This window comes from Canis lupus, chromosome 28, assembly GCF_011100685.1.
Source record: "Canis lupus familiaris isolate Mischka breed German Shepherd chromosome 28, alternate assembly UU_Cfam_GSD_1.0, whole genome shotgun sequence".
NCBI classification, from domain to species: Eukaryota; Metazoa; Chordata; class Mammalia; order Carnivora; family Canidae; genus Canis; species Canis lupus.
The window spans coordinates 32,398,364-32,412,121 of record NC_049249.1 but is presented as its reverse complement, the minus strand read 5'-3'; the positions used below and the strand labels follow the sequence as shown (position 1 = coordinate 32,412,121).

Below are 13,758 nucleotides of genomic sequence, written 5' to 3'. Positions count from 1 at the left end.
GAATAGTGGGCCCTGGGACCCCAGACAAGCCACTTCCTCTCTCTGGGCCTCAGATACCTCAGCAGTAAGATGATGAGGGGCTAGGCCACACCATTTCCGACATCCTTTCCAGCTCCCAGAAAAGTTATATGATCTAATAAACCTGCAAAGCACATTTCCTGATCTTTCCCTTTCAGCATATATCCCCATCCATATAGAATATTCCTGTCTTCAGGGCTGGCTCCCTGTGTCTCCCGTGCTCCGGTTTCTGCCCAGCGAAGGAGCCAGTGCCGCCTCACCAGTTTAGACTTTCAAAGTGACCTTCTCAGCTAGGATTGGGATTCGCCACCAGGAAGAGAAGATAAAATAGAAAGTCTGGCCTTCCTGTATCCACACAATGGAATATGATGCGGCCCTAAAATGGAATGAAGCATTGACATGCGACCTATGTTGAAAACATTACAAGCAAAACAAACGGGCCACCCAGAACTACACGTTGTGTGATTCCATTAATACGAAATGTCCTAGGGCACCTGTGAGGTTCAGTCGGTTAAGTGTCTGCCTCCAGCTCAGGTCATGATCTTGGGGTCCTGGGATCGAGCCCTGCATCGGGCTCCCTGCTCAGCGGGGAGTCTGCTTCTCCCTGTCCCTCTGCCTCTCCCCCGCTTGTGCTCTCTCGGTCAAATAAATAAATATAATCTTAAAAAAAAAAAAAAAAGGAAATGTCCAGAATAGGCAAATCCATAGGGAAGGAAAGCAGACTGGTGGCTGCCCAGGGCTGGGCAGAGGGGAAGTATGGAGTGCGTGCTAACGGGTACTGGGTTTCTTTGGGGAGTGATGAAAATGTTCTAAAATTAGATCGTGGTGATAGTGGCACCCCTCTGAGAATGTATGGAAACTGTGAACCGTACACTTTAAGAGGGTAAATTTTATGATATGTGAATTATGTCTCAATAGAACTACAATAAAAAAAAGTCACTTGTTCCTTTTTAACTCATTTAATATAGCTACTAGAGAGCTGGATTTTATCTACGTGGGTCATGTTATTTTTCTGTCCATGTGTCCAAGACATTAGAATAAACATATTCTTCACTTTTCAAAACAAAAACATTCTAGTCTCCTCTGGCATCCTGGGCAGCACTGGTATCCGGGAGGCTCAATGTGGAGAGGCCGGGGCTGGGTGGGCAGGGACTCACGTTCAGTCACAGCCTAGCTTGTGACCTCGGACCTTCACATACCCAGGCTGATCCGGAAAACACTAGGGTCAGCCCAGATGACTAACAACCACAGGACCCATTCGACCTTGGACTATCCGTGATCACAACTCCATCATCAGGTAAAATCAAATTTTTCAAGTGCTCATTCTGCCCCAAATATTGCTTATTTCTTAAAAGCATCCACCTGAAAAAAAAAAAAAAAAAGGGGGATCCCTGGGTGGCGCAGCTGTTTAGCGCCTGCCTTTGGCCCAGGGCGCGATCCTGGAGACCCGGGATCGAATCCCACGTCGGGCTCCCGGTGCATGGAGCCTGCTTCTCCCTCTGCCTATGTCTCTGCCTCTCTCTCTCTCTGTGTGACTATCATAAATAAAAAAAATTTAAAAATTAAAAAAGCATCCACCTGAGAATAAAAAGAACTTAAAGATCAACCAGGTAGGGGCTAACATTAAAATAAAAACACATGGGGAACCTGGGTGGCTCCGTTGGTTGTGCATCTGCCTGTGGCTTGAGTCATGATCCCAGAGTCCTGGGATCGAGTCCCATATTGGGCTCACTGCTCAGCAGGGAGTCTGCTTCTCCTTGTCCCTCTGCCTCTGGCCCTGCTTGTGTCTCTCTCAAATAAATAAGAGTAAAAAAAAAAAAAAAAAAAAAAAAGATCAATCAGGTAATTGACTTACTGAGCAGGATGACTTGTTTGATACCATCCTATTCTATTTATCTTGAAGAATTTCTTTCAGGAATTTCTTTTTGCCTGCCTCAACTATCAGTGACTTAAGAGGCTGATCATTCTAAAGCTGATGGCAACGAATATGGACATAATCATCTTGGAAAATAATTTGGCAGCATACACCAACAGGCATAAAAAAAAATCCCTCTCACCCCATCCAGTCATCGTACTTCTTGGTATCTACCAAAAGGAATAACCCTAGATACACAAATAACGATGAACGTGAAAATGTTCATTTCAGTATCACTCACAAGAGCAACAAGTTGAGGACTGGTCAACCAGACGCTGGTAATGCCTGGGACAGAAATGATGAAGCTACCAGAATCGTGGCTCTTTTACTGTTTTTCTTTGTGATGTAATTCAACTATAATTATAACTTGAAAAAACTGATACCATAAAGTATGTCATCAGAAGTATGAATGCGTTTCCCAAGATGTCTACACAGTATGGCAAAAGAAATTTAAAAGAGCCTTTATGCTGAGAGGAGGGAAGCTTGGTATATTCATCCCAAAGAAAATCTTACTGCAGCTGAAAAGACATGGAAGCATTTCAGCCCTGATGTATCTGGCCTGTCCACCATGATATTTGTACTGGGTTGTTGTTGTTTTTTTCCCTTCAGCAAGAGCACTGTAATTATGGTTCAAGGGTATTAATAATATGTGCTTAGAACTCTTGAAAGGAGAAATCAGTCATTACATGGATAGCCTTTGGGTCATCTTCCAACTGAAGGAGGTTGTTTTGGTTGGGGTGTGGGGGGATGTTTCCTTTAGCTCATTTTGGGAGACTAAGCGAAAGTACCCACCATTTCTCATGGAAAATAATCGGGGTGGACCCGGGTCTCAAACATTCACCTGCTCCAGCAGGAAGGTGCGGCTGATGGGGGGAAGGCCTCAAGGGTTCTTCCTTGGGCTGCAGGACAGAGTCTACACTGCCCCCCCCCCAAAACTGAGGAGCGGGGCAGCTTCTGAGAAGCATGCCCCCTTTGGGTGACTCAGTTTCCCTGACTGTAAAGTGAAGGGTTTGGGTTACAGGGCCTGCAAGGACCTTCCACACTCAGGTTTCAGGTTCTGGGATCCAGTGCTCTCTACCAGTGCATTAGTGACTATGGCCACCAATTTCTCTGCAGGAAAGAAGCTGTCTTTGTCTACAAGACCCCCCAAAACAGGCCGTGGTCAGAGACGGGTTGTGGAGGTGCAATGATCTTTTTCAGAGGATGAAGGATTATCTGGCTGGCCAGTGATGGGTATCCCAAGGAAACAGGCTGTGTATGAGACTACAGAACCCCACGCGCAGAAAGGAATCTGTGTACACAGTCCCTTCTAGATGGTCTCAAATTCTTGCCCTTCCTCCTGTACCTTCTGTTATCAGACTTTTCCTACAAGAGATGCTGGTGTGCTCTATAGGATAATTGGACTGCTGATGTTTTGAACTGAAGTGCTCTTCCCTCGGAGCTGAAGATAGCGGACTCTGCCTCTGGCTTCCCTGAAACGGAAGATCAGTGCTTGCAAACAATTCAGTGACATTGGCCAAGAACTACGGTATCTCAGTGGGACAAAGGAACATGCCCTGAGGAGATCCACGTCTTTTTTTTTTTTTTTTTTTTAAGATTTTATTTATTTATTTGAGAGACTGATGTTGAGAAAGGCGTGCTGGGGAGAGAGAAAGAGAGAGAGACATGAGCCAGGGCAGAGTGAGAGGGAGAAGCAGACTCCCCACTGAGCAGGGAACCCTATGTGGGATTCAATCCCAGGACCCTGAGACTGTGACCTGAGCTAAAAGCAAATGCTTAACCAACTGAGCCACCCAGGTGGCCCTAGACCTAGGTCTTGACCCTCAGGGTGTATATGACTTTGTCCATCCTTTTGGCTCCACTGCTTGGTGCCGGTTCTCCCAGGAGTCCTGAAGAGTCTGGAATTGCCAGCTAGAGGTTCTAATTCCTTGCAGCCGAGATGCTCCAAGACTCCCAGGTGACAACGCACCTTCCCAGCCTGACCCTCCCAGGGTCCCTCTGAGGTCTCTAAGTCAGTATCCTTATCCCCATGTTGCATATAAGGAAATAGAGGCTGAAGGGAGTTAGTAACTCACCCAAAGGTCCAAAGGGGGGGGTGGCTAGAACCCACGTTTCCTGGGACACTAGCAGGTGACAGAGGAGACAGGGTGTCAGGGCTTCAGAACAGACTCAGGAGACTTCAAGCGCCCCTCTCTCAGGAACTGACAGACGGGGGCAGACAGAAAATCAGTAAGGCCAGAGTTGACCTGAACAGCATTATCAATCGCCAGACCTAACTGGCACTTACAGAACACTCCACCCAACAACAGCAGAATAATCTGCTGTTCACATGGAACGCTCAACCAAGACAGACCACATTCCAGACCAGCACACACACCCTAACACACTTAAAAGAACAGAAATCATACAAAGTATGTTCTCAGCCCACAATGGAACTGAACTAGGAATCAATAACAGAAAGATAGCTGGAATCTCCCCCAACTATTTGGAGATTAAGTAACACGTTTCTCAATAACCCTGGAGGCAAAGAAGTCTCAAGCGATGGTTTGGGAGGACGGCAGACTTGGCTCCCAACCCCAGCCCGGCCTCATCCTACTGGCTAGCCTTGGACGGTTACAACCCACTGCTTGGAGCCTCCTCTAGCTCCTCAGCCAGGGAGCGAGGACAGGGCCACACTCCCACCCTGGGAGCGTCCAGCATGCAGCCCCGGCTGTGGGCGGTCACCTGGGCAGGTCCCTAACTTGGGCTGAGCAGCGGCCCCTCCCGGAGGGCACCCAGGGGTGGTAGCTCTGTGGGCCACTGCTTGGAGAAGACTGCCCCCCAGACCCCCAACACCCCCCACCCCGCCAGCTAGCTCACTCTGCCAGAGAAAAGCAGATGTGCGCGCTAGATGCTGAGCCTTCTCTCTTGTGCATCCATTAGGCAGCCACCTGCCTGGGCATCCCCGATTGGCAGAGCTCTCTGTGCCCATCCATCCCCACCAAGCGGCGACTGCCACTTGGAATACTGGCACCAAAGACAGGGCTCTCCTAGTCACAGGGTGCGAGATGACTCAAGTGCTAGATGAACGGGTGAAATCTGACCCGAAACTATGTGAAAGGGAGCTCTACTGCAAATCTCGCCAGACCCTGAGGAAAAAAAAAAGAAAAGCCAACCAACAGCTCATCACACACAGGCTTACCATCTTCTCAAAATCTGATTGCACAACTCATGAAAAAGAGGTTTCCTGAGGCTTGAAGATCTTGCACAAGGCTCTGACTCACTTAGACAGGACTTATTCAAGTTTGAAAATTATCAAAAATTCCAGCCATGGCAACATGCCCTCCAAAACCGTCCTATGCCTAAGGGGATGGGCTCAGCCGCTGGTGGGGGACCAGCTGCTGTCACATGATGCTGTGGAGGACAGTTTATGAAATGCCCTTACTTGACAATCTGTCTCAGGAGTCTCAAATCATAGGGTACCCGAGGGCTCCCAGACTTTTTATTTTCCCCTTAAGATGTGACAAATTTTTCCATGGGAGGAGTTTCCAATACATGGAAAGCAAACCAAGGATCATTTAAGGTCTCAGGGCTTTGGGGCTTACCACTGCTATCTCCTGACTGTCACAAACCCCAGGGAGGGTTAACAAGACAACATCTGTAAAATCCCAGGTGTTCCAGCTCTTCATTCTAGAGAAGTCACACACACTTGTCAAATGATACCTAAGCAATGGCCTGGGGGGTTCAGAGGGTGACAGGCAAGGTGATGTCTGAGTCCCTCTGCCTGGAGAAATTTTCTTCTTCTTCCTTTTTTTTTTTTTTTTTTTTTTTTTTTAAGATTTTACTTATTTATTCATGAGAGACACAAAGAGAGAGGCAGAGACAGAGGCAAAGGAGAGGTAGGCTCCCTGCAGGGAGCCGGATATGGACTTGATCCCGGGACCCCAAGATCATGACCTGAGCCAAAGGCAGACGCTCAACCACTGAGCCACCCAGGCGTCCCCCGGAGAAACTTCCTAACATACTTATTGGCAAATTCCAAGTCAGCCCCCAGGACACAGGTCCCTCACCACCTTTCTTCTCTGTGAAGCCTTCTCTAACCCGCCCGCCCACCTTACCCCCAGGAAGACATGCCCATTACAACACTTCCCCCACTGAGCTGACTCATTAGATGCCTTGGGCATGATGGCAGCTACTGTTATTACAACTAATACTGACTGAGTTCTCGTAAATAAAGCATCACATTCACTTCTAAGTGCTTCATATAGGTAGGTGTTTCCACCCTCCAACAACCCCAGGACATATGCATGCAAGTCCTAGTGTTTTTATTATTATTTCAATGATGGGGAAATGGAGGCTTACAGAGATTAAGTCACACACAAGAAGTCCCACATTTAGAAAGTGGTGATCTGACTCCTTAAGCTGGGTATTATGTGACCTACTACGAACTCCTTAAGATCCTGGGCTGCCTGGCCTCACTCCCTTCTGACTCCCTGTATCTGGGCCTTCTCAGTACACAGTAGCCATTCCATAAATGCTCTGAATAAACTTAGAAACAGAGCTCACGTCACTAATTCCAAAAGCTAAACTCTAGGCCTCGGCAGCAGCGAGGGACATGCCTCTTCACCGCCACTCACTCCTGTCCTGTGCTGTGTTGTACTAGCTGGTGCTCATCAGTGCCTCTAGACACACGTCACCCAGCAGCAATGGAGCACGCCAACTTCTCCACCACTTCTGGGAGCCTTTCCAAAAGCATTTGGAACAGCAACGCTTCTCAGTTTCTCTGCTGATAATTAATTTTCTGCTTCTTTCTTTCATTCTTCCCTCCCTCCCTTCTTTCTCTTCCTTTTCTTCCTTTCCATCTTTCTTTCTTTTCTTCTTTCCTTCTTTCTTTCCTTCCTTCTTCCTACCTTCCTTCTTTCTCTTTTTTACAGCAGAGAAGTGGGAAGGAAAGGTAAAATGACTCACTCCAGGGACCCATGCAGCCCAGTCTCAGAGCCCCTGGGAAGCAGCAAGGGGCACCAGGTTCGCTGGAGCTCCTATCTTGAGGGGGGGACATGTGACCACAGTGGTCATCCAGGGACTTTTCACAGCCACTAAAAGTTGAAATACTAGGGAATCAGGCTCAAGTGGGCCTATGCCAACCCGGGATTTACCCATCAACAACTTAAGAAAAGAAATAACTCAGCCCAGCCTTTAAAATAGGGATGAAGTGACCACCATTTTTCAGACTAGTTTTCCTTTTTTTTTTTTTTTTTTTTTTTTTCAGACTAGTTTTCTTACAAGAATCACAGATCACTCCAGCTACAAGGGACCTCAGAGATCATCTGGTCCAATCCTCTCAGTGCTGAGGCTCTGAGAGGATAGGGCCCAGTCACCTGGTCAGGTTATAGCTTGGGAAGTGACCAGCCAGTCGGTCCCTCCATACCAGCTGGCCTTCCAAGGAACCCTCAACCACCAGCCAAACTTGATTTCTCCTTCAAACTAAGCTTGACCAGAGCTATTTATTCATTTGAAATGTAAGCTCATGGAAAAGTCTGATTTCTCAATCCAAGACATGAAACTGTGTCCAGGATCACATAAACTCCAAATGGACTCAGAATCCAGCCTTGCCGTCCGGACGCTGTCGGACGTCTGACCATGGTTAGCTCATGGTCCCCACCATAATCACTTACCGAATGCAGTTATTTTAAGCTCTAATGCAACCTATTTACAGCTCTTCTGGATGGAATGAAGTTACTCAAATGCTTGGCTCTCGAAACTGTTAACTTACTACTTCTGTGAAACCTTAATATTTTAACTCTTTAGCAAAACCGACAGAGAATAAAAGCAAATAACCAAGCAGAGAGAGCAAAGCCTCATAAACTGTTCAAAAGACAGTCTTTCTTCTAAGCCGGTGGTTCTTCTCCAGGAATGCACAGCCAGGCCCCACCTTCAGAGGCCCTCCCTCATCAGGCCTGGGGGCAGGGGTGCCAGCACCAGGATGGGGAGAGCTCTAGGCCTGTCTGGGCTGCTGTTTCAGGTGGGGTGGGCTCTCCCGTAGGGGGAGCCTGCTGCTTTGGGGATGTCTTTCTCAGGCCTCTTTCCTGGCTTCTTGTCGGCTTTCTGGCAGAGATCTGCAGCGCTACACATCCTGGCTAGTCTTTTGCAATGTCTGGGAATCCAGAGGGGCTCTTCTCCCCCCAAGAGCAGTATGGGGCCTGGGGCTCTGGTTCAGAACATCCTGACTCCAGCCCCTTCTGCTCTTTGGCTTTTCTGCAGCAAGCGCTGCACTGATGATAACTGGGGACAACCGTGTCCTCCAACTCCCGTGCCTGTGGAATGAGAGCTGGGAGGTGTCCTACATTTCATCTCAAGGCCATGGCCATCTGGAGCACTGTTTATTCCAGCTATTAGCTGCGGCTTAGCTGAAGTTGGCGTATAACCTTAGTTTCTCTGTCAACAGTACAGCATGGTGATTATGAATGGGCCCTGGACCAGATACATGGGTTCAAGTCCTGGACAAGGAACTTGTGACTCTGTCTCCCAGCTAGGACACAGGGAAGATTCCAGCACATGCCTCATGCAATTCTAGGAGGGTCAAAAGGAGTTAACATATGTCTGGCACAGAACAAGCACTAAATATACACTAGCTTTTATTACTATACTGTTATATTAATTCCAATTCCTTTCTTTGTTATAATTTCCTGACAGTTGAGAGTTTTTGCTTTAAACTAATCCAAACCGCTAATGGTGGAAGAGGAGAGATCTTTGTTCTCCAGGAGAATTGGACGCTTTCCCAACCAAATCCTGACAGCAGCACTGATTTCTGAAACAGAGGATCTGCCTTGATTTCCAGAACCATTTTCAGGAGACGTTGCCTGAAGTCTTTGTTAAACGGTGTACAGATAAAGGTGCTTTCTTTTATTTTTTATTTTTGACATTTTACTTATTTGAGAAAGAGAGAGCGGGCGTGAGTGCACCTGCATAAGTGGTGGGGAGGGGCAGAGGGAGAGGGAGAAGCAGGCACCCGGCTGAGCAGGGAGCTGGATGCAGGGCTCGATCCCAGGACCCTGAGATCATGACCTGAGCCAAAGTCAGACGCTCAATTCACTGAGCCACCCAAGCACCCCAAAGGACTTTCTTTCAAATGGTGACACATTCTACCCTCCAAAGACGCACCATGACTCCAAAAAGCTGCTCAACTGCCCAGGGCCCCCTGGTCTGCTGGCATTTCCTGCTCCCTTCTCCCTGGCTCTCCACTCCTGGGAAACCCTCCCTTGGAAATCATGGGATGTGCTCTTGCCTCGGGAGCCCGTTCCCCATATCCTGGCCTGGCTCACTCCAACTCCAGGCCTCCTGTGTCCACCTCGGGGAAAACAGCAGCCCTGCCAGCCTCCCCGCCAGAGCACGCAGCCAATTCACCTCATTCAACAATGACGTCAAGTGACCTGCTCACAGGCAGGGCTTTGACTGAATGAAGTCTTGGCTCCCGGGCCCAGTCCTCAGAGGTTCCCCTGGGAAGCCAAAGGGGGAGCGCCTGGTGGGAAGGGGTGGCAAGGCCAAAGCCTTCCACGAAGAGAAGTCTGCAGGGCCCCGCGTCTCTGGTTTCTGGAAGCGCTCACTCACCATCTACCCACCTACCTAACAGCTAACAGGTGCCTGCTGGGGGCCGGGCAGACGGAAACACCCAGCGGCTCAGGAAATATTTGCAGAGAGAGGAAAGGGTGAGAACAGCCCGGACCCCTCTGTCTCTCCTCTCGGGCCTGCCCACTCACCCTCCCGTGGCTGTCCCCCGCGGGCTCTCTGGGAGCAAGGACGCGTTCCTCTCCCCAAGGCGACTCAAAGCCTCTGCCAAGGCCGCAGCTTGCTAAGTGACTCCACCTCACGGGCCATAAATCAGGTGCTCAGCTGCTGCCAGCTACTCGGGACCCCGGGCAGCGAGACTACACGCCGTAACAGCTGGCTTGTGTGGTTTTTAAGATTTTATTTATTTATTCATGAGAGACACACACAGAGAGAGAGGCAGAGACTCAGGCAGAGGGGGAAGCAGGCTCCATGCAGGGAGCCGGATGCGGGACTCGATCCCGGGACCCCCAGGATCAGGCCCCGGGCTGAAGGCGGCGCTAAACCTCTGAGCCACCCAGGCTGCCCAAGCTGGCTTGTTTTTGACAAAAATATGCGCTCTGCTTTCCTAATATCGTCACCTCACACCCAGACTATTGCGGTGACCCTGACTCTGCTCCCTGGTGCATTCTGTGCTCCGCTGCTAGGTTAGTCCTACGCTGGGACTTTCTTTTTCTTTCTTTCTTTCTTTCTTTCTTTCTTTCTTTCTTTCTTTCTTTCTTTCTTTCTTTCTTTCTTTCCTTTCTTTCTTTTCCTTCTTTCTTTTCTCTTTCTTTCTTTCTTTCCTTCCTTCCTTCCTCCTTCCTTCCTTTCTTCCTTCCTTTCTCTCTCTCTCTCTCTCTCTTTCTTTGACAGAGAGAGAGAGAGCACAGTAGGCAGAGCGGCAAGCAGAGGGAGAGGGAGAAGCAGGCCTTCTGCTGAGCGGGGAGCCCGATGTGGGGCTCGATCCGGGGACCCTGGGATCATGACCTGAGCCGAAGGCACATGCTTAACCGACTGAGCCACCCAGGCGCCCCACACACTGGGATTTCTGTAAGCTGCCGGGGTCCGAGAACAAAACATCCCAGTACATAGCACAGCTGGCCTCTCCCGGGCTGCGGCTCTGCGCCCCCAGCCTGGGCCACTCTCACCGCCCTCTCCAAATGCCCCGGCCACATCAATCTATCTGCCAGCTCCCAAGCAAGTCTCAGGCTTTGCCCAGGCTGTTCCCCGCTCTGCCTGGAATGCTTTTCCTGACCCTCTGGAAACTTCCTTCACCCTGCCTGGCCTCCGTTCCTCAGCCTTGGGGTTGGGCACTGGGCTGGCCCGGAGTAAGGTGGTGTGCATTCAAATTCCAGCTGAGTGGCCTTGGGCAAGCCACTGAGCCTCAGTTCCTCTAACTGTGAAAGGGGCTGATAGCAGAAGCCCTCTCCTCATGAGCCTGCAAAGCCAAGTGAAGTCACATGGGTAACACCTAGACTGGGACACACATACCTGTGCCTTGTCACACCTGTACCTCAGTCCCTGTGGGGATCATTTCTCTCCAGAATAAGTCTCCTGCACCCCCTAACTGGGCTCCCTTCTGAGGGCAGAGGCTGGGCTCCCCATCCCCTGTTGCTGGACCACACAACCTCCTAGCTCTCCTACACAACTCTGACTCCTTTCTCCCCATGTTAGCCTACCTGTGCCAGGCCCTAGCTGGTCATGTTGGACTCTATTCCATCAGAGAAAACCCAGACCACTGCCCGAAGAGACTGCCCCTCTCCCCCACTCCGTGCACTTCCTCTCTCCCCACTCCATGCACTGCCCCTCTCCCCTTCTCCATGCACTTCCCCTCTCCCCACTCCGTGCACTGCCCCTCTCCCCCTCTCAGTGCACCGCCTCTCTCCCGGTCTCGGTACTCTCCCCCTCCATGCACCGTCCCTCTCCCCCTCTCCAGGCACTGCCGGTGCTGGGAGGCTGCGGCCAAGTGCACCAGCCAAGGGGCCGGCCGGCCCTGCACCTCTGGGTTGGCCGCAGCTGAACTCCGTCCTGTTTTCCACAAGGTCCCTGGGCTGGAGACGAGAAGCATCCCTCCGGAAGGTCCCGCGAGAGAAACAACTTCCCCACCCCTCGCCCCATCCCGACCCAGACAGTCTGGCTGGTACAGAAAAGATGCGAAAGGACGGCGGAGGGGTCCACTTCTGCATCCCTCACCCGCCTCAGGTTCCGCCACCCGGAGTCCCCGTCCGGCTTATTCCCCAAAACCACTTTCAGTTTGGGAGGCTGGGCTCGGAGCACGGGAAGCGGGCGGCGGCGCGGCCAGGTCTGCGCGGCTGGACCCGAGCCCGCCCGGAGCTGCGGCAGCACCGCGTCCCTCGCGTTGGGGCGCCCGGGATCGCGGGGGTGGCTGCAGGGGCGCGGGCGGGGAGGAGCGGCCGGCGGGGCGACAGCGCCCGGGGCCTGCGGTGCCAACGCCTCCCGCACAAGCCCCCCCACCCCCAGGCCCCTCGACTCCGGGCGCGCGCTCCTGTCTGGTTCGGCCGGTTCCCTGGCGCGCTGTGCTGCCCCGCGGGACACCCAGCAGCCGGCCGGGCCCGTGGGGACGGGACGGGGACGGGGACGGGGACGGGGACGGGGACGGGGACGGGGCGGGGCGGGGGGAGGGTCTCGCTGCGGGACGGAGCGCGCGGAGTTGGCCCCGCAGCGGGGCGCGGAGCTGGGCTCCGAGGGGCCGCGAGGAACGAGCGCTGCTCGCCGGGGCGGGCGGGGGTCGGGGGTCGGGGGTCGGGGGCCCGGGGCGGGGCGCGCGGGGCGCGCGGGTACCTTGGCCGCAGGCGCCGCGCTGCAGGACGATGACGGGCGGCTGGTGCAGCCTCTCGGCGCGGCGGCTGGCGGCGCGCAGCTGGCACAGGTTGGCGTAGGTGTTGGCGTCGCTGCCGCACACCGGCTCGCCGCTGGCGCACACGCAGACGCCGGCCTGCGCGCGCCGCCGCACCGTGGCCGAGGCGGGCACCCCGAAGGGCACCACGCACTGCAGCCCCTCGCCGCACGGGCCCTCCTGCAGGCCGCACGCCGCCCCCTCGGGCGCGCCGCACACCTCGCAGCAGCCGCACGCGTCGCGGACGCGGCCGCCCTCGCAGGGTCCCGGCGGCGGGAGGCAGCGCGCGGGCTCGCAGCGCTCCGGGCACCCTGCGGCGGCCGAGCGCCCGGCCCGGGACGGCTGCGCGGGGGGCGGGGGCGGGCGCCGCGAGGAGCAGCAGCGGCAGCAGCAGCAGCGGCGGCGGGACGCCCGGGGCGCGCGGGGGCTGCATGGCGGCTCCGACGGCGGCGGCGGGCGGGCTGGCGAGGACCGGAGAGCGGCGCCGGGCGGAGCGCGGGAGGGCGGCGGGGCGGCTGTGAGTGCGCGCGGCCGCGCGGCCCAGCCCATTGGCCTCGCGGCGGTGACGACCGCCCTGGGGACGGGCGCGGGGGGGCCGGATGGCGGGCGGGGCGGGCGGCCGAGCGGGGACCGCCCGCGGCGGGGGCAGGGCGGGGCGGGCGGGGCGGGCGGGGCGGGGTCCGCCCTCCCGGGTACGCGCCCCTGCGCGCCGCTCGCGGGTCCCCCGCGCGCCGCTCGCGAGCCTCAAGCTTAAAGCGCTCTGCCAAGGGGAACCTGCCGCGGCCCCGAGGAAGTCCCCCCGCGGGAGCCGGGGAGCCGGGGAGCCGCCGGGGCCGCGGGGGGGCGGGGGGGGCGGGGCGGCCCCGGGGCTCTGGCCACGCGCTCGGGAGGAGGCGGTCGCGCCCCTCCCTGCCCCGACCCCCGTGCCCGGCACGCGCGACCGTGGCCACGGCGGGAAGCCAGCGCCCCGACCCACGGTTACGTGAGAAAGCAGAGAGAAGTAACTAGAATATAATCATTTACGGTCGATTCCCTTAGAAAGGTGCTACGGGTGCGCCGCGTGCTTGTACACGCGCGGATTCGCCCCGCAGCCGGGGGCGGGGCCCGGGGAGGCCCGGGGAGGCCCGGGTGAGAGGGGGGCTCGGCGCCGCCTCGGTTTTGCACCACGTGCATCATCACCCGAAAACGTTGTTATTAAATAAAAGAGCTCTTCTTTGATGTTCCGCCTGAGAGCCCTCGGTGCATCCTTTCGGACACCTGCAAGTCGAGGCATCACCTGGAGGGGCCGGGGCGACTCCGGAGGTGGATCCTGGGGCCCTGGTGGCGCCAGGCCCCCGGGGCGGCGGCCTCTGGGCCAATGCGGAGCGGAGGGATGAAGCTTAGGCGTGAGGACCCGGGAGGA

The 13,758-nt window shown here is 54.4% G+C and overlaps 1 protein-coding gene across 1 annotated transcript in view; it reads right to left on the bottom strand.

The window, feature by feature from the left end:
• Nucleotides 1-13,532, bottom strand: part of HTRA1 (HtrA serine peptidase 1) — a 53,103-nt gene extending 39,571 nt beyond the window's left edge. Inside the window, 4 exon segments of the mRNA XM_038577982.1 lie at nt 12,302-12,707; nt 12,709-12,741; nt 12,802-12,930; nt 13,380-13,532. Coding sequence (XP_038433910.1) covers nt 12,302-12,707; nt 12,709-12,741; nt 12,802-12,930; nt 13,380-13,532 — 721 coding nt within the window.
• Nucleotides 13,533-13,758: the final 226 nt, after the last annotated feature.